A 27,817-nucleotide genomic window follows, 5' to 3' on the forward strand; every position below is an offset into this window, starting at 1 on the left:
TGATATGAATTCATATCATTAAACCACAATGATTTTATTAAACTGGTAAACATCAAGATATGCATATACAAATTCTAGAAGAAAATTAATTAAAATATTAACAGTAATTGTTTCTGCATATTTGGAGTATATTAATTTTCTGCTTTGTCCTACACTTTCTATAGAGAGGTATCATTTTCATAGTGGAAAACCACATTAATTTCATTTAAAAACTAGACTGCAGAATAACATGAAAAATAAAAGGCAATGTGGACAATTTTTGGTATACTCAATCTCTTATGTACCAACAATTTTAATCTAATTAATAATTTAAGATCTTCAAAAGCATAAGTCTGGCATAAATCTAAGCTATGTGGTCATTCGTAGATATGTGCTTTGATTCTGAAATATTCATTAGCTTTAATATTGGTAAGGTGGTGATTATCACCTTCCAAAACACAGGCTGTTGAGGCCCTGAAAGTTGTGTGGCCCCAGCGGGGTGTCCTGAAGGTAGTGATTTAAGTGGATTTCAGGAGTTGACTCAACGGGAAGGAAAAAAGGCAGAGAGCAGATAAGAGTAGCAAATATACAGAGTGATTCTGCCTCATTCCAGGGTGGGAAGGTGGGAGTTACTGCTGTAAGGATTGGGTGACATGAATAAGTCCTTCCCCCATTCTGAGTCATTAGGGTATAGGCCTAGTACCTCTATGATTCATCCTAGCTCTAACATTCTATAAATACAGGGGTACACACACAAGCGTACTCCGTGCACACGCGGACATTTAGGCTCTGATTACTAAGCAATAAGAAAGATCCAAAAGGGCAAATGCATGAGATAAAGTAGCATTATTTTGAAGTCTCATTTTGTGCACACACAGAGATGGCTTTTACTAAAGGACTAGCTTTTGTTCGGTGCTTTGAACTGTGCAGTTTGCTGCTGATATTATCATCATCAGTTATACTTCACAGCGACTAAAAGATTTAAACACACGAGCCCTTAGAGCAGGGATAGCAGCCCAGTGTCTGGCTGAGGTCACTAAGACTTTCAGCTTGTCACTTGCCAGCCCTTTGAGGAATGTATTCATAACGGCGGGTAACATGTCCACTTTGTTCCATGAAAATACAGCCTGTTAACAGAAGTTAATAATGCAATGCCTGGCCATTTCTCAGTAACTGTGGTGTTAAAGGAAGATGTCCTTTCTGGAACATGGCTTCAAATGAAATTTTACTGCAAGTGTGAAGTGTCTTAGCTGGAATACTTATTACATTGGTTTTATAAAATATTGATAGAATACCTATTGTTTGAAGAAAACATAAATTGTTTAATCAAGATTTTTTAACTTAATGAGTCATGTATGGTGGGATTCATTACACACAGATTTACCTGTGATGCAAAATGGGAAGGTCAGCGTGAAAGAACAGTGTAAGTGTGTCACTTAGAGGTAAAAGCGAGGTGCCCGCTGTCCAGAGATGAAGACGGACTAGGGAAGCTTAGCGGGCACATGGTATTGAAGGCTACTGGGCTCTGGAATTCAACAACTGAGGTGCAAATGAGGGTGTTTTGGTGAAGGAAATAAAGTCAGCAGTGTCTTCAGGGCATGGAACATTCAGGGCACAGGTAGAACAGAGCTGAGAGTGAAATGACATAGTTTCTACTACAGTTTGGGGAGCAGTGGGATAAATATTGAAATGATACAAAAGATCTGGACTGCAAAGGCCTCAAGTGCGTTCATGAGGGCACTCACTTTATTCAAGAAAGCCAGACAGGACTTTAAAGCCATTATTTAATCAATTGCATTCACCAACCCCTGTTAAGAAGGCAAAGGTAATTGTAGTTCTATAATTTAAAAGGCATTAGAACTTCTTACTCGGCAAAGTAAATTCCAAGCAACCTTTCTGCACATTATACAGGAAATTAGAATGGAATGCTTATGTTTAAAACTCTGCAGGGATTTCCTTACTATTACCCTAGTATTAGTGGCATGATTTGGTGTGGGAAGAGGGGTGTCCCCATTAAGATGTCATACAGGGAACACAGGAGGCCCAACCTTTTGAGAGACAGAGGATGACTTGGTCATACTGACTGTATCCCGTGGTTTCTAGGCACCCCAATTCCAGCCCTCTAGATGTTTGGGCATAGCTCTGGCTCCTGTACACAGTCCCTGTCCCACACCTCTTTGGTCCTGGCACTGCTACTGAATCTACATTTTGTACATGAAATCAGAACACCAATTCAAGATAGTGCTTCTTTGTTGTGTATGTAATGTACGTGCATTCCTATAGCAATATAGTAATATACACACATGAGAAAAGCAAACAGCATCATCACCACCCTATTTTTACATCATTTTGTAGTGAAATCGTATTTTTCCTGCACCTTTTGTGAGTGTATTGAGAACAAGCCCACCATATTGTATCACGCACATGAATACTCAATTAGCATTTATTCATTAACTGGTGGAAGTCAAGTACTTCGGCCCCCAACATATGCTGAACTTCCTCCTGGGATTAGGAGAACAGCTGGTTAACATACTTGGTCTAACAGGACATAAGCGAGTGGTTTCTACTTTCCTTTAGATCTGTCAAAAGGATAGCTTGTTTCTTTAAAAGCTTCAGGGGCAGGGGGACTGAACCTGTCATATGAAAACAATCTGCCAATAGGCATGCACGAGGCCGCATGTGTGTGAGATCCTCAGCCTGAAACTGACAAAGCATGTGCTAAATATTAAATCCAGGTGATTCTCACAAGTGGACACAGCTCATGCACTGACGTGGACTTCAAGGGCTCTCCTAAGTACTCACCTCAATGAAGAAGATGCTGGCTGCTGACGTTGGATGGTGATACATGTAGACTGTCACCAGAATAGCTGCTGCTACAATGAGGATCAGGATAAGGATTCCAACAATGAGCCCAGCGTGGAGGGTCCCCCCTTTCTTCTCAGCTGCACTGTCATCTGTTGAGGCTGAAAGAACATTCCAGCTGTCAGGGCCTTTGTAGGTGAATTTTAAGCTTGAATTTTCACTTGGAGGGAAATTTATGTTTTTAGTAAAGTAATCTTGTTTTGTTTCACTTTTTGATCTGCTGTTCAACTTTTCTTGTCTGTGTTACCAATCTTAGAGGTTTTTTGAGCAATGGGAACTCTACATATTAATGAGGAAGAGCAAATTTACAATTGTGTTTTCATATCCAGTTCAGTAAAAAAAATTAATAGCCTTTATTCTAAAAGTACTCTGAGAAATCTCAGCCTCTAATTAACTGTACAATAAATTTAACTTTGATTCATACTCATTAAACTAACAAAGTTGCCTATAAAATTAATTACTTTTTTGCAAGCTCCTCTTTCATTTTCCTTTGGAAATTTTGCATTGAAGAGTATCAGGTGTCTTCTGGTGGGAGACAGAGACTCAGGCATTTTCAGAAAGTCTGCGTGTGAACTGAAATAATAACTTTCAAAATCTGCTTTAAAGCGAAGTGCTCTTTAAACATGGAACAGATGGATGCTAAATGACCCTCAAATAGTTTTATCATTATCTAAAGGGAAAACCAGACATATGAAAGAAAATATTCCACTATGCCACAGTCTGGTATCATTTTCTCTAACTTCTACTGAGATGCTACCCACTACAATGCACACTTGTAGAGCTAGGAAAGTAAGGAATTTAATTTCTAAAGTAATAACTACCCAACCCTAAGTCAATCAACCCAATAAAACTAATCTCCAAAGTCTTCTCTTGTTCTAAGATTCTGTAATCCTTGAGGACTGCTCAGGCATTTAGAGATCTTCTTAAATTAGGTGCAGCAGGTAACTGTATCTTAGTGCACTGTATGACTGGTATTTTTGAGTCATTAGATAATTCCTTAAGACTCAGGAATTTCAGACCAGTGGTTCCCAATCCTTTTATTAACAATTTACCCCTTTATTTGTTTTAGCCTTGCCTCTGTGTTAAGCACTTTTTGTCCATTAACCCTCATTTAATAAGTACAGATTTCTGTTATTTCCACCTTTCATTAATAAAAGCAAACGTGTTACCTATCAGAATACGAGATGCCCATGAATTCTAGACACAGCAAAGGAACAGGACCGTCACGCTCACACCCATCCTTTACATTTCTATGGCTGTTGTCTACCCTTTCCTTGAGACTCACTGCTGATATTCACTAGTTCTTCACTGGATTCAATGCTCAAAAAATGATCAATTTATTTAACAATAAATGGTTAAGTTTAATGAATTAAAAAAATAAATCTTACTCTCAACTTCCTAAAGTTTCCCCTTATATAACAGAAATTCACTAGTGAAATAAGATAAAATTTCAAGAGTATGTAATATATAAAAATTTGTTTACAATGTGCCTGGTATATTTGTATTGGTTTGCAAACAACAAATCCACAACAGGTGAGGTAGGCATTCTTACCAGACCTTTTAGATAATGAAACCAGGACAGTGGGAAATGAAACAATGTGCTAACTATTAATATGGGACTGGGCTCAACACAAGCAGGCTGGCCTCAGAGTCTGTATTCTGAACTTGTTATAAATGTTTCTTCAATATACAGTGAGTTGTAGGTACCATTTCATCTTATTTCATGCTATGGGTTCTAGCAAAGAATTCTGAAAAGGCCCTGGTAATTTCACATAATGGAAAATTAATTTTAAAAATGGTTAAAGAATTAGCATGGTGCCTGTCAGAGTCCTGCTGTGTCGCTTCTCTGGGAGAAGAGTTCAAACCAGTTTTTGGGAAATGGGGGGTTGGGTGGGTGGAGAAAGATAAAAAGAAAGAAAACTAAGGGCTGTTGAAATGGGTGATAGCTATCATAATTACCACTTCTTCAGTAAAAGTCAAATAAGACTATAATGAGTAACTTCATCTCTCTGGTTTTTAGTTATCTCTGCAGTGCGGTTGATAACAGTAATCACCCAACAGCTGCTGTGAGTACTCAACATTTAATACCTAAGAAGTCTAGGAGAGTACTTGGCATGTAAAAAGAACTAGTTAGTGCTGAGCTATCACATTACTATTAATATTTTCATAGAGGACAGATGACAGTAAATTACACTGTCGTGTTCATGATACTATACAAACTATGTCTTTGCCCTTCACATTCATGGTTTTAAAACACTGGCCTCATTTTTAAGTATGCTTCTATGACTGCATCTCGTGAACTTGGCTTATTTTTTATTTTTTACAAGAGCATGATACATTACTTTCACGGGAAGATAGGATTAATTTAAAATGTTGCTTGGGGGAAAATGTTACAAAAATATCTACTTGAGTAAATAGGGAAACCTTGACTGTTTCTTTGAATCTGAGGTAAAATTCATCCAGCCCTGCCACCATCCATTTTCCCAGTTATCCATCTTCTTTTTCTCTCCATCCATCTCTCTATCCATTTTTCTGTCCCACTTTTCATCCATCCCCCTGTCCATCCACCCATCCATCCATTCATCCATCCACCCATCCATCCATCCATTCATCCATCCACCCATCCATCCATCCATCCATTCATCCATCCACCCATCCATCCATTCATCCATCCATCCATCCATCCATCCATCCATCCATCCATCCATCCATCCATCCCCTGGTTCTATTTCTTGGGGTTTGAAGTCTTTCATATACATCAGGCTAAGTTTCAGCCTAGCTTCACTTCTTTTGCCCAAGGAAAAGAAGGGCAAGGGACTGTGAGTTGGCCTCAGGCTATCACTTCCCAAGTGACCCATAGGAACCTGGTGTGCAGGAAGTAGGCAGAAGGCAGTCCTGTTCAGGAAGGAAAAGGAGAGAAAAGGCATGTTTGAAGAGAATTTGTCAGAACTAAAATCACCTTTGAATTTAGGGACTTAGATTGCCAGTTTGGAAAATATAAAAAAAAAAATGGTGGATTTGCACCTTTAATGTGATAAATGTCACTCTGTGTTTTTATGAAGTTGCAATTACTCTTCACCATTATCACTTACTCATACTTCCAATAAGGATTTGGTCATATCACCTGCCTTTTGAAACTCTTCTTTCTATTTCTCTTTCCAATGTTAAGACACCTGGTCATGTTTAATGCAATTTTTATGATTTCATTTTTTACTAACCAAACAAGTATTTTATAACATTCTTGGCTTATGATCACTTTAATACAATATACAATTTTTATGGATTTTCACATAATATTAATCAGTAATTAAACATTTAGAGATCTATGAGTGTCATATGACTTTATGATGTTATAATTAAAATAAATCATTTAAGGAGAAATGCAGCAAATTCAATTCTAAAATAATATAGGAGTATCTATATATCACAAACTGGTACTTATAATGCTCCTGAGTGTTCATCTAAATGGAGTGATCAAAATTGCAAGTGTATTTTTGAACACATTTTCTATTTCTACATTGTTTAACCACTGTTTTGCCGGCTACTGCAGTGACTCTACAATTAGTCATTTCCTACACAATAAAAGCTCCTGTATTTTAGGAACTTCAGAAATCCACAGAAACAGGTATTATTATGGCATTAAAGGTTGTGGAATGTAAAGGCAAAGTAAGTACTCTATCAACAGTTTTTGATTTTAAATTCTTTCACTGTGTATTTGGTTTCTAGCTTAATAGGCTGCTCAGTTAAATGGTCTTGGTTTTGTGTATTTATGGGTCTTTGAGGACAAAATGCAGGGGTTCCTCTGTGTTAAAAACTGAGAGCACCTCAAATGCAAAATTGAAGTGTAGAGACTGTAAGCAAGTGCTTAGTAATACTCATAATGAAAATTTAGTTCATTTGCTGCAAGTGTAGACTGATCAAATAATACGATTCCACTCCCTTAGAAAAGACAAGAAACTAACATGTCAGCTTTGGAAAAACTCATTCTGTGGCTTGACTGATGTTTTTTTTTTTAAATTAGCAGAGATAAGTGGGTCAAAGAAAACTCTGCACCTGCTTCAGGTTCAGACTTCTTATTCAGCTTATCAAGGTCCACTAGGAGTTAATGGAATATTCAGAAAAGGTCAGAAGGGATCTAGTTCTACTTTCTTAGAAATGTCTTATGCTCTTTCATTCATGTCCAAAGGCCAACAACTATCCTCACACATATAGAAGAATTAAAACTTTTAGTTTTTATTTAGCTTCAAATTCTATATGAAGGCAAACTAATCACCAAGAGGAAGAGGATACCATAATAAATATTTCTCCAAGGAAAGCATGGAAATAGATTTTTAAAACTACACAAAATGCCTTTTTGGCACGCTGTTTAAGACATAATTTAAACACTAAGTAGAAAAAAATCAATAATATTAAAGATGATACATGCTCATCTGATCCACTGAGCAAGCTATATATTGTTGGTGACTTTTAATACTTTACAAAATGAAGGTCAGTATTTAGACACAGAGGCCTGTAATAACTACTACATCTCTCACAACAGTCTGCTGTTGTTGGGTAAGTTTTAGCTATTGTAACAGTGAAAATCACAAATTTATAAAAGACCTTCAGCGCATGGTAGAAAATACTCAAAACCTTATGTCAATGTGTATAATTTGCTATATTCCATAGAAAACTTGTGAGTGAATGTACGATAGAAGAAAGATGAAAGGAACAAGGAAATTGGAGAAAAAAGATAAAACGAAAGAAAACTTAAAATGTTTCTGCAAAATGTAGCACTTAATTTTGAACACTTTTTTTAAAATAACTTTTCTCCTAGTGTTTACATGCATATAGGATTGATACTGTGTACTTAGAAGCTTACCTCTGTAAGACAGTAAAAGATTTTAATACATTGCAAAAATGATCTCTGTTATTAAATCTTGTCAATCACTATTGTGCAGGAATAAAGTAAAACTAAAATAGAAATGCTCCTTTTATTCACTTTAGACTAACTCTCCTGGTCTTAAAGTAAAGCCTTACAGCCCATAAATTCCATAATGTATTAATGTCCTTTAGGGAACTGAGAGTCTCAGGGGTTGGGCAAAGTCTAGTACAAATTTACTCAAAATCCATAAATCTTATACAGCTGATGCCAAAGTGTTCTTTTTGAGGCCTCAGAATGAAGTTAAACTATAAACGCTTGAAATGCTAGTGTTCTGCTTTGGATTAAAAACACACAGGCACACAACTTTCCCAATGGAATATTATCTAAGCCATTAATAAGCTAAAGCATGTAACAAAAGAAAATCCAGTGATGAAAGTTTTAACTAAATTGATTTTCCCCTTAGAAGTTTCCCTTGTAACTGATCTGATTTTGTGACTCATGAATTCTCTCTTAGCTCTTTTACTTTCTGTGTATATAATCATGAACTTGACCCCATTCAGAGTTTCCCCTGGTGTTTTATTTATTTTCTAATTTTTCACCATTCTTTTAGTTCTTCCATTTTCCCAGCTGGGGTGTTATTATTTTCTGTATGTTAACAAGCCTGTCAGCATTGTTTAGATATTAGGTGGCTTTGAAGCTATTATATCCAGAATACCTAATTCACAGTATGGACCACTGCAACTTTACATTTGTAATTCACATGGTGACACTGCCATTGGAAAGAGTTGGGTATTTTGAAAAGATATGAAAATAGGTGCGCAAAACACATTTAAGTGCGTTATGTATGGTGAGAACAATATCTGGCAGAGGCAGCTGGCCCAATGTTTTCATTATTTTTCAACCTGTGCTACTATAGGGAAGCTGTGAAATTTCATTCAGGGCAACATATAAAATATTTGGGCTGAAAGAGCTTAGACTATAACAATTTTTTTCACGATAATCCGTTACCTATTCTCTTTGAAAAATAAAGCTAAACAAAATTTCTGTGCAATCATATTTAAAAGATGTTTGATTTCATCCAAATGAAGAATTTGGGCTAGCAGTCACCAAATGATAGCCTGCTTCTAGCCTCATTAAGTGATTGGTGCTTTTATGTGTGTTTGTGTATAAGCATCTAAAAGAGTAGATTTATGGATTTATAACTATTTGGAGACCAAATATAAATTACTGGAAAAGCCCATTATTGTTTTTCATTTCTGGTGTGTATCTGTGCTATTCATTGTAATAGTCTGCAAATACCTCTATAGAAATCAAGATTGCAGAAAGCCCAGCCTTCAAAATTTTTCCTAACAGTTTTTGTACCGAATTATCTTTCCTATTTCAAATACATTTAAGAATTATTTTTGAAAAAAAAAAACACTACATCTAGAAAACTGTGCATAGAAAATAAATCTTTTATCAATTTTTCAGCTAACTGTAGAACTGAAGAGTTTTGTAGATTTTTTTTTCTAGCACCTGCCAAGACCTTGCATGGTTAAGACATTAAGATTTTTAGGTACAAAAAAATATTTAGTAGAATTTTCCAAAAGATTATATTCACACTGACTAGAGAACACCAAAAATAAGTTTGAAAGAGTACTTTCAAGTCCTGCTGGTGCAGAACAGACTGACTCCTTACACCATTGAATACCATCCATTCAAGAATGAAGTTATCTGTGCTAAAATAGATCATTTATATGCATTATCTGGGAGGACCATAATGAATATTTGCCACCCTACCAATACATCAGGCTTCTGGACTGTGGAATAAGAATCCTTTCCAGGGTTGGGAATGTAGCTTGGTGGTTAAGGCACTTGGACATTGCAAGCCCTAGATTCCACATGCAGTTCTGTAGCAGGAGAAAAATGTATGCTCCTTGTGCTGTTTCTTACCAGTATGAAAGACTCAATGAACATGAACTTTTGAGGCTTCCAGGAATAGTATCAGGACACACACTGCCCAAACTAAGGGATAAGCTTGTCTTCTCACCTGTAAAATTGGCGTAACCTCATGATAGTCAGGAAGACATGAGATCATGCCTATAAGGTGTTGGCCTAAAATGTAGCAAGCCCTCAATGGAAGGTTTGCTCATACTAATTGCTAGTCTATTCATTACTAAGCTTTATTATATTGACTTTTATTACTGTTGGTAATACTGTTGTTAATACTAATTATTATTTTATTGATTACTCATTCCTCTCACTAATGGCTATATTACCAGGGCAATGTGAAGCCATTTGAAAATATTCATGGAAATAGGAAATCCAGTCCCTCTCTGCAGAATAAGGTCAGGCTGAGTAAGAGCAACAGCATCTTCGTAAATGATATTTTTCCTTTAATGGAAAGGTCAGTTTCACATGCGTGTGTTGCATGGCCACCCTGGGGTAACATGCTGTCCTATGTAGTTGCTGGGATATGGGAGACAGAACCTGAAGCCCCTATCTGAATAGTAAAACTCCAGCTGCTGAGGTCCAGTGAATTATCTAGGCAAAGTCAACCCTTCCATGTTATCAGCAAATAACTTCTTTTGAAAACTGCAGGATATTAAACCAATCTCAAGTTCATTGGTGCCTGTGTTTATCCTTAAAATTCATGACAAGCTTTGAGTCTCCATAGAAAGCAAGGATTAACTTAAATGCTGGAGTTACTAATTTGGCTCCATGTCTGTGGCTCAGGATTAAAACCAGTCCTCGATGTGCTTCCCTACCATGCAATCCTGTTGTGTGCTGTGGTTTGATATCTACTATGATGCCTAAGCAGGAACAATGAGTGGGATTTTATATGGGTGCTGTCTGTATCTTATGGTGACAAACTCTGGTGGGGAGAAAAAAAAATCACAATAGCTAGGTAGAGCCTTGAATTTCATTTGAGTTTGTGTTATTAGAATTAATAAATTGTGCCACAGATATCAAGGCTGGAAATAAAAAATAATGAAATCCCTGAAGACTAGTTTTTCAAGGCATTTATATTTCACTACCTAGCAGCAACAACAAAACATGGCTACATTGTGCCTGAAACAGAGATAGAAGCAGTTAACTTGCTGGGGAAGAAGGCTATTACAAAATAGTGCTTATCACACTGTCCGCCCTTAGGCCCTGCAATTTCAAGTCTCTTGAAACATAAAGCTAGGGGCTGGGGATTTAGCTCAGCGGCACAGTGCCTGCCTGGCAAGCGCGAGGTCCTGAGTTCGGTTTCCGGTACCGGAAAAAAACAAAACAAAACAAAACAAAAAACCCATAAAACTCCATGTATTAAATGTAGATAAGAACTGAGTTTCACAGAAGAGTTCACCTGGGCAGGCAGACAACACTCCTCTGGGTGGTGAAGTTGCAGGGACTACAGTACTCTTTTAAAGTGTTGGCAAATGGCCTGGAAAAGCAGCAAAGCTACTTCTGACTTTAGAAGCGTATGATCTGGCAAAGTTGGTGCTGCCTGTGTTTGTCGAGAGACTGGGTCACTTTAATAGGAAGAGAATGGCCCACAAATGGATACAGGGTCAATAGTCTGCATCAGAAGCAACCCTCTTGGCAGGATGACACCAGACAGACAATTCTCTTCCTTCAAACCAGGTGATCCTGGGAAATTCCTTAAGCCCCTGTGCTTCTGATACTTCCTATGTGAAACAGGATTACACTAGTACTTTCTTCATAGGGTGCTATGAATATTAATGAGTTAAACATGCCAAACCCATGGAAGATTGCTTAGGATATAAGGTACAGCCCAATAATTGCTAGATAAATTCATCATTATTAGCAACTACATGGGAAGGTTCTGGGAATAATCTGAAGCAAAGTATGAATCAAATAATCAGAAGTGTCTTATTTCAGACCTACCAGTTACAGAAGCTGGGTCACTAAGAAACCTCTTTGCCCTACTGTTGAATTTCAAGAAATCTGAAAGAACTTATAGATGGGAATTGTTAAGAATCTATATCTGGTGTGTGACAAGCATATCAAAACATAGGGGCTGGGGGTTTAGCTCAGCGGCACAGCGCCTGCCTGACAAGCGCAAGGTCGTGAGTTCGATTCCCAGTACCGGAAAAAAAAAAAAAAAAAAAACCAAAACATCTTTTTTTCTCTTTCCTGTTTTTAATCAATGTAAAATTTGTATCCTGGGACTAGATGGGACTAGATTTAAGTCTTCAATTTAACAAATTTTAAATAACTGTATAAACCTAAGGGGCTATCATAGAAATCAAGATGTGCAATGTTCTTGTCTCCTTCCCCTCCCCAGCTAACCCTTACCAAGTCACGCACACAGGCAACCACTGGGCTGATTTCTATTACTGCAGATCAGTTCTGCTTTTACTTGACTTTCATATAAATTAAATCACACTGCCATCCACTCTGATGTGCCTGGCCTCTTTTGCTTTACAACGCCTTTAAGATGAATCTGTGTCACTAGTTAATTCTATTTTCTGCTGAATGGTAGCTCATTGCATAAGTATAATCAATTTATTTATTCTACTGTTGATGAACATTTCAACTGTTTAGTTTTTTGACAGCTCTGAATATATTTTCCTCATATATTCCTGTGCAAGATAATTTTGGGATTATATCTTTGCTTGGATAAATGCAGAGCAGTAGAAATTCTGGCTCAAAGGATTTTATAAGACATGTCCAGACAGTTTTGCAATGTGTTTATACAATATTCCACTCCAGTCAGTGATGTGTATAAGGTCAAACATGCCATATCCTCAATAATATTACTATGGTATTCTCAGTATTGGTTTTATGTCTCCCATGCACCAAAGTCTCACCAACATTAGTACTGTGTAGTATTTACCACCCTCATGGGTCTGAAGTGGTATTCGTTCTGGTTTTGGTTGTATTTTACTATTAAATTTAAGAGTTCCTTTAAGTTTCTGAATATGATTTGTTCGTATGTAGTGGTACTATAAACATTTTCTGCTCTGTATGACCTTATGTTCCTAATATAAGTCTCTGATAAATAAGTTTTCAATTTTTATGTCTGATTATCAACTCTTTAAAATCAGTCTTCTTAGGGACTATCAAATTTATTGGCCTTGGGGCTGGGGAGTTAGCTCAGCGACACAGTGCCTGCCTGGTAAGCACGAGGTGCTGAGTTCGATTCCCGGTCCCAGAAAAAAAACAAAAAAAAAAAACAACAAAAAAGAAAATTTATTGGCCTTTTCAAACAACTAACTTATATGAGTGTGTTAATACGCCCCTGTTCTCTGCTCTTTTGCTCATTTTTCTACTCTTGTTTTTATTTTATTTCTTCCTTTTTATTAATTTTATCTTTAGTTGACAAGTCATGTTTCATGAGTTCATTTATTTTGGTTCTTAACTTGGCCATATTCTTAAGTTTAAATTAGAAGCTTGGATTATTAATTAAGTTTTTCCTTTCTAATGTAAACATTTATATTATAAATTTCCTTCCTAATATATTTAGCAGCATGCTACATATTTTGGGGCACTGTACCTATTATCAGTTCACTGAATACTTTCTAATTTTTCTTATGGATTTTTCTTTAATTCATATGATGTTTAGAAGTGCTTTTTCCTTTTTGTTTGTTTGGGAATTTTCTAGATTCTGAATTTTCTTCTCAGCTTCTGTAAGTTTAATTGACAAAAGCTGTAAATATTTGCAATGTGTAAGGGGATATTTTGCTACATGTGTACATTGTGAAATTAAACCAAACTGTTTTCCCTGCCTATCACCATAGATATTTATTTGTTTTGAGAGTGAGAACATTTAAAATCTACTCTCATGAATAGATTCAAATTTTTATTTGTTGTTATTTCATACTTTTGCAGTCAAAAATATGATCTGTATGACTTCAATATTTTGAAACTGAAGATGTTTTTATGGCTCAGAGATAGACTGCCTTGGTAATCACTTCATGCATATTTGGAAAAAATCTCTATTCTATAGTTAGGAACAGCTCTCTAATTATTAATCATATGTAAAGTGGTTGGTGAGCTATTTCAAATCTATTTCCTTCTTAAATTTTTTGTATTTTAAAACTACGACTGGGAATTTAGCTCAGCAGCATAGCACCTTCCTGGCAAGTGCAAGGTCGTGAGTTTGATTCCCGGTACCAGAAAAAAAACCTTAAAAAAAAAACTAATTTGTAAAAATTGTAATGTTGTTCTCATTTTCTCCTTACCTCTGTCAACACACTTTGTCTTAAATTTACTAGTTTGATTTATGGTTATGTTTGGCGTGGATTTATTTTTCTTTCACTTTACCTTGAACTATTTAAGTATATTTTGTGGACATTTCTTACACACAGCATAGAACTGAATCTTGCTTTCAGGGCTGGGAATGAAATCCATAGTCTTATACATGCTAGGTTCTACCACTGATTTACAAACGGAATGCTAGATCTTCTTTTTCCTAAGGTCAATCAGGTGAACCACGCTTGAGGAGTATTTATATTGAATACAATTACTGGTATGGTTGGCTTTGGTCTGCCATTCTGCTATTTATTTTCTTTGTGTTTACCTGTAATGTGGTTCATTGTTCTTTCCCTCCTTTTTCCTTTATATTAAACAGTTATTGGTTAGAATTCCACTTAAATTATACCAGTGGATTTTTAATTTGATACTTTTTCATCACTGAATGGTGAACATAATGTTAACATGTGTTAAAATCACTTATGGTTGAAACTTCACCCTGCAAGATGTTAATTCATTATTATAACTGAAAAAGTAACATTTGGTCAAAGTAACTTACAACACTATTATAAATTAGTATTACATAATTAATTCCTGTCCTTATCACCCAAGACTCACTTAAAACCTTGCACGGTATTATTTGAGCACTGCGAAAGAAACTTACAGCAAAAACTAGTCTTAATAGAACAGCAATCCTTTGAAAACCTAGCTGTTATAAAAGGTGAAACTAAATTTACCATCTAAGGGATTAAACTAGACTTTGTAAAGCATTATGCCTTTTCAAAAAATAGCATGTCTTTTCTCTCTGTCACCATTTCCTTTTTTTCTTTCTTATGATGCCTTTTCATAAATAGCATATGTTTTCTCTCCATCAAAATTTCCACTTTTTTTCTTTTGCTTAAAGTAGATCAGCACCTTACATGAGTAATTTGTATTGGTGATTCAAGCACATAGGAATGGAATTTAGTAAGGACGTCATAAAGCATAGACTACTGCGTAGTGAGATCTGGGGGCTCCAAACTCGCCCTGACAGACCTTTCACACATCAGTAGGAGCTCCCTTTCCCATTCCCCAGGTAAAAATTGTATGAGTTCTCTCAACTCCTAGACATTGTAATCTGACACCATCCTATTTATGCTCATCGTATTATTTTACTTCTTATCCCAGTAATGGGACACATTCCAAAATTTCAGTGGAAGAAGGAAATTGTGGATGCATAGTGCCAAATCCTTGTGCTTTTTCCTATATGCCTTGCGATGGTGCTGTACGGTAACAGATAATCTGTGCTTCCCTACTTTATGCCTTGGTGCCTCCTTTTGTTATGTGTCTTGTACTATGGTACCATTAGTAAGTAGAATAAGGATGACTTGAAGCCAAGCATCATGACATAGGGCTAACTGATCTGGTAATTGAGAAGACTAATAAAGTGACAGGGACAGGTAGTGTATACAACATGGATACACTGGTCAGAAGAGGTTCACAGGCTGGGTAGTACAGTGTGGAACAAGGCTGATTTCATTGAACTACTCAGTGTCACTGTTTTCTTCACAAAACTTCAAATTCCATATTCCTTCTTACTCTAGTTTTTATCTTCTTTATCGTATCCTTCATTTACTCTTGGGAGCTCAATTAGCATTTTTATGTTGATGATATCCACACTGATACCTTATTCTTGTGTTTCTCAACTGAATTTCAGATTTAGAAAAATGACCCAGGGCTATCCTCATTTGGATGACACCCTGGCACTACAAAGTCACTCTCAGATTAAATCCATTGCTTTCCCCGCAAGCTTCATTCTTTCTCCATTTCTATTGTCAGTCTCTACTTTATGTTATTCCTTTCCTGTTTTATGGGCTTTAGGGGTTACTGGTATAATATGACCATTTTCTTGGACTCCACCTTACTCTTTTCTCACCCTTTCCCCATAGTACATCAAGAATGACCTATTAAACACATACAACTTGTCATGAACTCCCTAGTCTAAGTCATTTCTCCTCAATGACTCTTAGTATATTCAAGACAAGGTTCAAATTCCCTTGCTTGGAACAGAAGGCTATGGATGCTGAAGCCTTAGCCATCTCTCTGCTTTGCCACGTGTAATTGCTGTCTTCAAATCTTTACCTCAGCATCATAAAATGTGGCAGCCTGTTAGAGCTAACCACCCAGATCTGAATGCTTCATGTTTTTGCACCTTTATCTATGCTGTTCTTTTTTGCTGACAATTCCTTTCTTCTGATCCTAGGCTACCTAAATCCTACGCCCTAATCCCACGCAAAATTTAGCATCAGTGACACTTTCCCATAATTCTAGACTTGTTTAGATCCCTTTTCTCTGCCTTCTTGTAGTTTTTCTTAAGCCTACTTTGCACTGTTAACACTATAGGTAATTGAAAATTTCCTTCTCTATGCTAATTCCATTGGGCCACTTCCTACTTCAGGGCAGGCAGCAGACTTTGTTCATATTTGTATCTTCATCATCTAACAATGGGCCCAGTACACAGTAGTTTAGGAGTGTTTCTTACCTAAGGCATGTACATGCTAGGCAAGCACTCTACCACTGAGTTACATCCTTTGCCCAGGGAGTATTTCTTGGATAAATCAAGTCAAATCCAATCACCATGACTTTTCATCTAACTTTCTAGGGAGATGCTTATGTTAGTAATGCAAGGCTATCCTACTGAGTATACATTTTAAAAAGCATACACACATTTAACACAATGGCAAATTACACACACACACCTACATACATACACTCACACACACACACACACACACACACACACACACAAATGTGTAGTAACACAAACCATGCTTTTGGGGTGAGGACCAAAATTTTCCAGAACCAAAATCAAATAATGGTATACAAAAGACCCTTTCCTCTTGTAAGATGGCCAAGCCCCGATTTTTGACAGAAGCAGGAAAATTAGGTAGAAAAAGAGCACAGGGCAGGAAAATAGTTATTGATCAGAGGGATGGGCTGAGGCATTTTGCTAATGACAATGGAGAGTATTTAGGGACACTTCTTGGAAGATGTGTGTGCATTTCCTGTGAGAGGCTCTCTTATATTACTTTGTTCTATAGTCTATCAGTGTGATTTTCTGTCTGTTGTTTCACCTATGCTGGTTAACAATTTTTCAAACTGTTAGTCTGAATAATTAAATTACAAATTTTGTAGGTAAAAACACTTTTAAAGAGTCAGTAACTTCAAAGAAAACATACTACCTTTGCTAAAACAAGTTTGCAACTGTTTAAATGGACAAATTTTCTCATACTATATTCAAACGAGTTACAAGCCCATAACAGCTTGCCTTAGCTTGTATTTCCCTGGCCTCTGTAAAGCAAGATGCATTCTCAATATGGGGATGAGGTAATTTCTTGTTGTCACCAGATAGAATATTGTTTCAGAGAAAGGGATGAGGTGAAGGCCAGTGGGCAGGTTCATAAAAAGATCTGCTATTTTTATCTGGGTGTCCCTGGCAGAAAGAAATCGAGAATTCACTCCAAGCTTGACACTCAAAGTATAATCTTGACACTCAAAGTATAATCTGAGGTGTGTAGCAACTGCATTACATAAGAGCTTGGTAGAAATGCAATGCAAGCTAGAGTGGTAGTGCATACCTCTGACCCAGAGCTCTAGGAAGCTGAGGCAGAAAGAGTGGAAATTTGAGCCCAGCCCGGTCAATTTAGCAATTTAACAAGACCCTGTCTCACAAAAAGAAAAAACAAGAAAGGCTGAGGATGTGGCAGGGTGAAGGCCCTGGGTTCTAGCTGTAGTAACACATAGCTACCCAAAAAGCAATGAAGCATTTTGGCTTTACCCTAGAAACACGGCAACTTGTAAAAAATACATTATTACAAGACTCTATAAAAAATGGTTCTGGTTATGTATTTAGCATGGGTCAAAAGACTCATTTTTGAATTAATTTTACATTGGAATGTAGGGTTTTACAAAATGCTGACTCCTGGGACCAAGCTCAGGGGTTAAAATGTAACTGGTACAGGGCAGGCTGAGCTTAATATTTGTACATGCTAGATTAGTAAAATTAGATGAGAATAACCAGGTGAGTTAGTTCTATTTGCAAAAACAGTTGAGACTGCTATGCTGGACAAGTTTGGAAGAGAAATCTTTAATTCTAGAAAATCTCAACATTTTCTTAAGTATAAGAATTTTACCCATTATAGTATATGTGTACTTAGAGTTAGTGCTAACATGAGAAGTAGTCAAACAATGCAGAAGATAAAAGTAAATGTCAAGATATTTTACAGCTTTAGAAACAGAAGGTGATAGCTATTCAATAGACTGTCAAAGGGAAATAAGTTTCCCTTTGCTTATAAGACTGTGATCCACACAAAAGAAGTAGATAAAAAGAAAACAAGGAAAAGGAGAAAAAACAGTGAAAGATACATTGCTTTGATATTTTATATATGAAAGTCTCCCAAAATTCAACTGAATGATAAATGAAATACTAGACACTTGATCTGTCACAAGACTTGATATTGAAAATATAACCTTAGAAGCAGGAAAGTCAGAATAATGTTCTAACATTTTGTCTTCAGATGAAAAGTCTTGTGTTTAGGAACATGAAACCAAACACAACAGTATTAGAACTTAGACCAGCTATTTATATGATAGGAGTTTCAAAGAATACCCCTGTTAGTTTTTTGAAATCAATCACCGGAGACTTGCACTTCGAATTAACTTAATCATATGCTACATATGCAGCGATGTCAGCATGGCCTTCATGAAGGTTCCGCCCCCAGATTAAAAAAAATGCAGCCTTTCTGAGTCCAGGTTTAGTAGATTCTTAGCAAGAAGAAGACACGACAAACATATTGCCACCTGTGTTTACATCAGGCCGGTCAGGAGTGCTGATATTTTAATTATTAACAATTAAGAATTTATGTGCAAAGTTTTAAAAAGAATTTTAACCTAATCGAAGAGAACAACCTTTAAAGCATTCAACAGGGAATGTCACTTTTGGTGCTTTGATAAATATACTGACGGATTTGAAATAGGAAAACCTATTCAGGATTTTCGAGCTTGAAATAACATTGCAATGTAGCAGAACGGCACGATTCAATTTGCAAAATTGAGTTGAACATAGTTGAAAACTTTACTTCTCAGTTAAAAGCCCTTGCCACTGAGTCAACTTGCAAACGCCTTCTCAGCCCTGGATATAACTCTACTCAGTTTGCCTTTTGAGGATATTGACATTTCTTTTTTTAAATGTTGTTGGTACCTTTTAGATATACATAGAGATAACATTCATCAAGTAGAATCTGTACCTGTACGTGGTATACCTTTCTTGCTTCTTTTCAACCATTCCCTCTTCCCTTCTTTCAGCCCCTCTTCACCCCTTTATGCACAAAAGCTTTACTTCCATTTTTTTTTGCTTCTATTCTCCTTTTTTCCATGTCCCTTCTTTCCTCCCCTCTCTGTGGTTTCCTTTCTCATTTGAACATTTTCTTCCCATTTCCCAATATCTATTACACATTTTGGTCTTTATTTACACTTTCAGTTTCTCACACCAGAGAAACAGTTCAGTATTTCCACATGTGTGTCCAATGTATTTCACTTAAGAATATGGTCTCAAGGTGCACCCATTTATCTAAAAATGTCTCGAGCTTATCCTTATTTAAGGAAGAGTAGTACTCAATTGCATAAAAAAAACACACATCTTCTTTATCCATTAATGGTTGATAGGCATTTGGGGGTTGTTTCCAAGGTTTAGCTATTACAAAGTGTACTGCTCTAACTAGGTGCCATTGGAAAACAATCGATTCAAATATCAAAGAAGGCATTATTCTAATAAAACAGCTAAAATATATACCTAGGTCATTCTTTAAAGAATAACTCTTCTAATCTAATAAGCTATCACTAGGATCTGAAAATCCAAAGATGTTGCTTGAAATATACATAACCATGACCCACATAGACAGTGTATTAATTAATTAGGTATTGATTTATTTGGAGACATGGTCTCACTATGTAGTTTAGGCTGGTCTTGAATTCACAACGTAACCCAGCCTGGTCTTGAACTTGCTGTGATCCTCCTGCCTCCTCTCTCTAGTGCTGGGATTACAGGCACGTGCCTCCATGCCTGGCAGACAATGTGTTTAAAAAATATAGCCTAGAATACTTCTGAGAGGTGAATTAAATCTGAATTTCTAAAAGGATCTGAAAGACATTGAAATCAGATTTGGAACATAAACCACAAGATACACCTATAGTATGGGGACCATGTGCTGATGATTCTGACAGCATTCAATTACACAGGAGGAGTAATGCACTGTGATTTTCATGAAAAGGATAAAAGAGAAATGGATACATAAATATATGCGACAAGGAAAATTCATTTTCAAACACTTGGGAGTATAGTCAATTGTTATAGAAAAGGAAAACAAATAGGAGGTGTAAGTTAATTTGCTAGGTGCATTTTGATTGGTGAGGCTGCTTCTGTGAGGGAGAAGGGACATGGGGAAGTCATTAGGACCTGCAATTGGGATGGAGCCTGAAGTTTTCATCTGAGCTCTGCTCCCTGTCACCTTGGTAACCTAATTTTGTACCTCCTTGTCCTTATCTGTAAAATAGAAATCACATAGGACCAACTCAGAAGTGTTATGAATTACATGAGTTTATACATGGATTGCTTTTAAAGCATGCCTGGAGCATAGAAAATATTCAATAAGTATATCCTCCTCCCTTCCCTCAGCCTTTCTGTTATTCCTATAAACAAGAGATGGGTATATGATTTGATTAGGAGTATATATTGCTTTACACTTAATATTACAAACACACAACTAGAACTATTTTAGGTGCAAATAAAATGCTGTCATTAAAACTGCCAGGTGTGGTGGTACACACCTGTAATCCCAGGAGTGGGGAGGCTGAGGCAGGACAATCATTGTGAGTTCAAGGCCAGCCTGGGCTACAAAGTAAGCTCAAGGCCATCTTGAACTGCATAACAAGACCCTATCTCAATAAGACAAAAAACCAAACCAAACCAAATCAAAACAAAAATTTGATTTCCCAAGATTTTGCACTCAGTCTTTTATAGTGGTCAATCAAGGTTATACCTCAATATATATGAGACTTGCACTTATTAGCTACCACTCTTGTGGTAGAACCTGCTCATGTTCTTTTCTTCAAATTCTTTAAAAAGCTTAGTATTTCCATTCACCTTTGAAGGCTAGTAAAACTTCTCCAGTCAGGCAACCAGCCTGAGCTTGCAAGAGGTGCCACCCAGACCAAGTCTGCCATGTATCAGGAAACTCAGCATAGAATTGAAGACTGATCCAGAATGATATAGTAGACTGTAAGTCAGCCTGGGTCCTCTGAGTGAGAAATTCCATTGTGTGACTTTGGTCATTTTAGCTTGAGCAAATACTATAACTAAGCAAAGTATTTTATGCTTTCATGTCAAAGACAAAGAAAAACCTCCTGGAAAGCAAATATATAACCATAAGGGCTGTGGATTCCATTTAAAAACTCAACTACTCTAACAAAAGAAATGCCCCAGAAAGACACAGGGCCAAGATTGTTCAACACTTAACAGAGACAGTGTATGGGAAGGCAGTCATTGCTTTCTAGCTACATTCTGACTACTTTGAAAATATCATCCTCGTTTCCAGAGAAATACAAGTTAATGGATTAAAATGCTTTTAAAGACAGCCAATTATATAAAAAAAAAAGAAATAAAATGTGCTAAATTTCTTTGCAACAATACTTAACAAGGTACAAAAATTTATTAGCTTGCATGTTTTAAAAAAATCGCTCTCAATAAAATATTAGAAAGCATTTAAATTGGGCACAATTATTTATTTTTACCTCAATCTCTCAAAACAAGTTAAGCCAAGGGAAAGGAAAACTCTGAATTCTGTTTACAGCATGTATAATTAGCTATTGAAGTTAGGATTTAAATTAACGATCCATCTTGTATTTTTACATTCCATTAAAAAAATGACAGCATACTGTGATAGCATACTTTATTTTAATAGTAATATTATAAAAAATAGTGTGTGATTTTGCCTAAGCAGCAAGTTCTTCCCCTGGTGTTGGGGGCTCAACCCAGGGCTTTTGCATGCTAGAGTAATACTCTACCACTAAGTAACAACCCCAGCCGAGTGCTCTTTTGGAGTATGTTACTACTGGTTAGGTTTTTCTCTTTTAACTACAGTTGAATGTTGTCAGGATAAATCTTTGAAAACAACTCTAGACACGAGAAACAAAAGACTGCTATTTTGGAATTCTGACAGAAAACAGCTGCATAGCAATTATCTCAATATCATAAGAAAATAAAACAATTCACTGTCTAGTATACCAGAAGCTCTACATTTTAATCTTGGGATTTATTTTACTTGATTTCTTAGCATCTTGCAGTGTTTTTAATGCATTGCTTTAAGAAAATCTTCAGAGTTATGATTCAGTAATGCTTTAAACAAGAGTAAGGTTTTTATTGAAGACAACTGCTAATGTTTTATAAGTCCATGTGATGCTACTAATAAAAGATTTTATTACCAAATATTCCAGGTAGGAAACCTTTGTGATCATCTTGAATATTCTTTGGAATACATGTTCTCTTAAAGTAAGGCATTTATTTAAGCCTTGCTCACAGCTGTAGCCTCAAGTTTGCAATGTTGCTTTGCAGTTAGCAACTACTCAGAATGAATGAATGAGTGAACGAACCTCACACATTTTAAATTACATGAATCCTTTGCTTTCTGTTTTAACAGTGCAAAACCACACACACACACACACACACACACACACACACACACAAACACACACACAAACAAACACACAGAGTGAAAAGTACAACTACCATCCACTCACCTTCCACTTACACTAGCCTCTTGGGGATGCCTCCTCCGTTCCACTCATCCCATACTCCATCTCCTCCCTTAAATTGAAGTAGCCTCAACTGTAAGAGTTTTTGGATCACACGATGGGTTCTGACATTCTGTTCTGGGAAATCCTGCATTAAGGAGTTGCTAAAATCCCTTTAAGATTTAGGATTTCAGTTTATTTCTAGCTAGTATAACTTTTGCAAATGGTAAGCTGTAAATCTATCCATACTGCATTCATACAATAATGAATAAGAAATGAATCAAATAGGACCCTGTAATATAGAAGTAGGATAATTGATGTAATAATGATATTGACAGAAAGAATAACCAGCTTACTTTCAAACGACCTGAATAAAATCTAAGGATATACCTATGTATATAAAAACAATGATTTAAGAAAGTATAGAACTATTGGTTATATTACATAGAATAAACAATTCAGGCACTGTTCTCTACAATTAAAAATAGGGGAAAACATCCTCAACTACCTCTCCATCTATCTCTATCATCTCTATCACTGCCTCTGTTTCTGCCTCTTCCTCTGCCTCTATCCCTATCCCATCCCTGTCCCATCCCTACCCTATCCCTATCCCTATCCCATCCCTATCCCTATCCCTATCCCATCCCTATCCCTATCCCTATCCCATCCCTATCCCTATCCCTACCCCTATCCCTATCCTTATCCCTATCCCTATCCCTATCCCTATCCCTATCCTATCCCTAACCCTATCCCTATTCCATCCCTATCCCTATCCCACCCTTATCCCTTCCCTATCCCATCCCTATCCTTATCCCTATCCCATCCCCATCCCTATCCCATCCCTATCCCTATCCCTATCGCTATCCCTATCTCTATCTCTACTTCTACCTCTATCTCTGTTGGTGTGTATACATATACATATAAATATGAGGGGAGAACTCTTATAGGGTTGCAAAACTAAAACCAGGCTGATATCAGTGTCACCAGGTATCATAATAAATGCTTAGAAGAAAGGAAGATGTCCTTCTTAAGCCAAAAAAGGTATCGCTAATGTAAATCTTTTTATTGACATCCAGCATACTCCAAAGGAGAAGGGATGAGCTAAAATAGTTTCACAGAAAGAGACTATATTTAAAAACTCTTTTAATATTTTTACAATATGGTATGGGTAAAATCATTTTTCCTTCAAATTTTCAAACACTAGTGTAAGTAATTTTGCACTGTTTTTGAAAAGTATTAAGTATGTTACTAATAAGATGTTCTTCTGAATAAATTTTTATTTGCATTATAGAATGCATGAAAAGACTAGCACAATGCATTTCCAGTTACTGCCTTACTTTTTTTAAATTTGATGTAGACAGGATTGATCAACCAGTAAATTAGTGAAAAAAAAAAATCCAATAAACGTGGACCTGAAACAGTTTAGATAATTACATGTACAATTAAAAAATGACTACAGCAACAAAGAACAAGAAGATCCATGGATGACTTCTCCATCATATAACTATAATCCACATAATGTAGCTTTATAGACAAATGCAAGGATTAGGATCTCAATTCACCCTTCTAGCAAACCAACTGTATTCTTCCACTATTAAATAGTAATACAATCAGATATAATTTTGTTCCCTTTTGAAGTTCACGTGTCTTTTCTCACATTAAAATGAATGAAATCAATTAGCATCTAAAATGTTTATAACAGAAAAGTGTTAATTCCTACCTCCATTATCTTTTAGATGTAGTGCTATCTTGGTATCATCTGGAAGAGAAATTCAAAGTTATTAGAATGGAAAAAGGTTTTTAAAGGTGCATAAAACCTATTACTATTAATTGTCTAGGTAATTGCCTTAACTAATATGATTAGACTTTGATAATTTATTGAGCTAATTTTTAGTTCAGTGAGAGCAAGAACCGGTCTCACATGATGTAGTACTAAACTTCTTGCAGAGATTGTAAGTACAAAACTTTAGCAAAGCAGATACAATTCTTAAGTTCTTCAAAAAGGTAAACAGTCATAACCTTAATTACACCTATTTTTAACTTGAACAACCCATAATAGGACTTGTAGTTCTAACTTTATTCATTTAAAATTCAAAATCCAGAAAATTTCAAATTAATTGGAATAGTCAGGATTTATCAACATTCACACATTTAACTTCCAAAGAAGTTAAATGGATTTTTCATTGATAACAAGAGTAATCAAAAGCATTTATAAAAAGGATTTTGTCCTGAATGAACATATGGTAGGTTAAGCCTTTTCAGTGGAATGGTTATATTTTGTTTTAAAGGATAGAGTTTATATTACGGGAATATGTTTCATGGGTTTTAATATAACGATCCAGAATAATATGATTTTAAATATGTTGCTTTTAAGATCAATAAAATACATTTGGCACTTGCTCTCCAAATCACTTTATACCAAGTGCCTTGCAGTATCCTATTAAATTTCAATTAAAAGCAATGGTTTCAAATTTAATTTCACTTCCTATTCAAAAGAAAGCAAGAGTAAGTAAGACTATCTTCTCCCATGAAAATGAACCTTTGGTCATTCGTCTCACATTTCTGCCTAGTTCCTAGCAATACCATTCAGAATGGAAAGTTATCAAATGATGGCTAATATGCCTTCTTCCCCACAAATTAAGCTTATGTATTGACGCTTCAGTAATTCTGCCTTCTCTATCAGAGGAAGAACAATTTCTGTGCTCTTTGTGGTGTCTCCATACAGGTTATGGACTGCGATACTGACTGTATTCAGGAAATATTAGAATTATACATTAATAGAATAGTCTATTGTTCAGAATCCAAAAGCAATGGATATTTCATGCACTTTCGCCTTCCCATCCTGTGACTGCAGTGTTGAGTTCAGAGACTGCTAAATTAAGTCTCATAAAAAGAAATCTATACTTTTCCATTGAGAACAAGCAGCCACATTACAAGTAACAGTTGTCTTCATAAAAGACAAAATATATTAAAAGAATCTCACCACGTATTTTCAGTCCATAATATTTTTGTCTTTCCCCCCTTTTTTCCCTTTTCCTCTCTGTGTTTTTTTTTCTATTTTTAAGAAAAAAGTAAACTATGTCTTGGGCACCTTCTGTGGGCAGACTGGTGGGCAGCTGGGATGTCGCTGCTCTTCTCGTGGTGGTGAGGACCCTGAATTGTGTGGTTGTCACGTGGGTGGTTGTGGTGGTTTGAGAAGTTCCCACTGACTCTGTGTTCTCGCACATCTTCTCTTTTGACTAATAAGAGATGCAAAAGGGAAAACAATTTGAGAAATCAAATATATGCTTAAGAAATCTTATCAAAGAAGTTAGGCTATCAAGCAAAAAATCTCTCTAATTAATGTAAGCAATAGATTGTCTTTGTGCTGGGCTACATTAGAGATTTTGGTGGTTTACAAGTCTATAAAATAGGAAAGAGAGAGACAGAAAAGCAGATAGTACAAACTCTGTCCAGCTTTAGATATTTGGATTTCATTTTTCTCCTAACCTTTCATATTATTGTTTATCTTTCTTAAATGTAATGCTGCTACATTTATCAAAGACAGAATGTCAAAAGGTAAAACTGTAAACTCAAAGAAAAACAGCATATATAGGTAAGACTCATAGCATGCTTAAGTATGTGAAGAAAGAATGCCTTTGCTTCAAATGAAATTCTAAATCTTAAACATTTGCTAAGAGCTCCAACCTATGTTACAGTCTCAAATTTAATTTGCCACATGTTGAATAGACATTTGAAATTTTGTTTTCTTTTATAAACATCCAAAAAGCACACAAAGAAATAGCACTCATTGAAAGGCTTAGTTGAGTTGACCCTAGCAGGGCTACAATGAAGTCACCAGGAAATGGTGCATCTCCTATTTTTTTTCTTTTATTTATAGCCTACAGAAATACATCTGTCATTTTCTCTGGCCGTGGTCTCCAATGCTGAAATTTCTACAGTTTATAGGTTAGTGCTAAAACCCATCTCTCTCTGCTTCCAAAAACTGTCTCTGGCAGGCCTGCGTAGAAAGCACGATCTCCACAAAGTGGTACGCATGCCATATTTGAGAATTACAAAATTAATACCTTTCTTCAACCCTCTTCTAACTCGTGAATTATTATGCATATTTTCTCTGGTTAATGAAGAGTTCCTGACACAGCTTCCTTCTCATTAATTGGATACGATGCAGGCTTATTCCCCACTTCAAGTTTTACCATCCTACGGGCTGTTCCCTCATCCTGTCAACTCCACAGAGCTACCAATCATCGCTCTGACTCAACCTTAGCTGTCACCCCTACACCCTGCACAATCTTCTGTTGAAAATGCTTTAGGTATGAAATCATAAACTCAATTATTGTGCTTCAGTCTCTCTGTGTACCTGTTCACTCAAATTCTTCTTATCCTTTGACTACGCAGAGAACCCAAGCACAATGATTTTCTTTCTTTACTTTCCTTTCTTTCCATCACTCTAACCTATTTTCAACAGCTTTTAGCATTTTTCGGGCGGATTTTCTCACCGCACATTTTCAAAAAATCCTTCATACTGTATGTAGCAAGAGCTGCCCTTTCAATGCGTATGCTAAAGACAGACACAGCTGGAGATAATCACTGGGTGGGAATTCCACAAACCGATCTTCCTCCTCAATGGGCCATCCTGTTATTTGGCAATACTGTTCTATTTGGCTAATCACGCCGGCGGTTAGCATCATTTCCTCCCACCCCTACTCTACTTTAAGCTAATAATCTCATCATACTTATCCCAATTTTACTCCACCAGCTAACCTTATATTTTTTTTTTGATAAAAGTGATAACATGAGCTATATTTCTTTACAAATCAGCCTACTTTCTCCAGTCTGAACTGAACTTTGAGATATCACTAACATCTGAAATACCAGAAGCCTACAATGGAATATGTCATATATTATTCTCCACTTGTATTATTTTTCTTGAAGAATGGTACTACCAAATACCCTAGTGTTTAAGGCAAAATCCTGGATTCAGCTTGTTTATGGAAGTAAAGGGAGATTAAGACTTTATAGAGCCCTCCTGTTGCAAAACAAGTAGATTCTGGGTAAAAAACGAATTTTAAGGCAATATTAGAATTCATAGGAAGTGAAGAA

The 27,817-nt window shown here is 36.2% G+C and overlaps 1 protein-coding gene across 1 annotated transcript in view; it reads right to left on the reverse strand.

Annotated features, from left to right (window-relative positions):
- Positions 1 to 27,817, reverse strand: part of Plxdc2 (plexin domain containing 2) — a 425,675-nt gene that overhangs the window by 33,776 nt on the left and 364,082 nt on the right. The window contains exons 11-13 of the mRNA XM_005386938.2: positions 25,806 to 25,953; positions 24,435 to 24,473; positions 2,782 to 2,942 (exon numbers count right to left, since the gene is read on the reverse strand). Coding sequence (XP_005386995.1) covers positions 2,782 to 2,942; positions 24,435 to 24,473; positions 25,806 to 25,953 — 348 coding nt within the window. The remainder of the gene's footprint in view (positions 1 to 2,781; positions 2,943 to 24,434; positions 24,474 to 25,805; positions 25,954 to 27,817) is intronic.

Source organism: Chinchilla lanigera, unplaced genomic scaffold, assembly GCF_000276665.1.
Source record: "Chinchilla lanigera isolate Chin_1 unplaced genomic scaffold, ChiLan1.0 scaffold00028, whole genome shotgun sequence".
In the NCBI taxonomy this organism is placed as follows: Eukaryota; Metazoa; Chordata; class Mammalia; order Rodentia; family Chinchillidae; genus Chinchilla; species Chinchilla lanigera.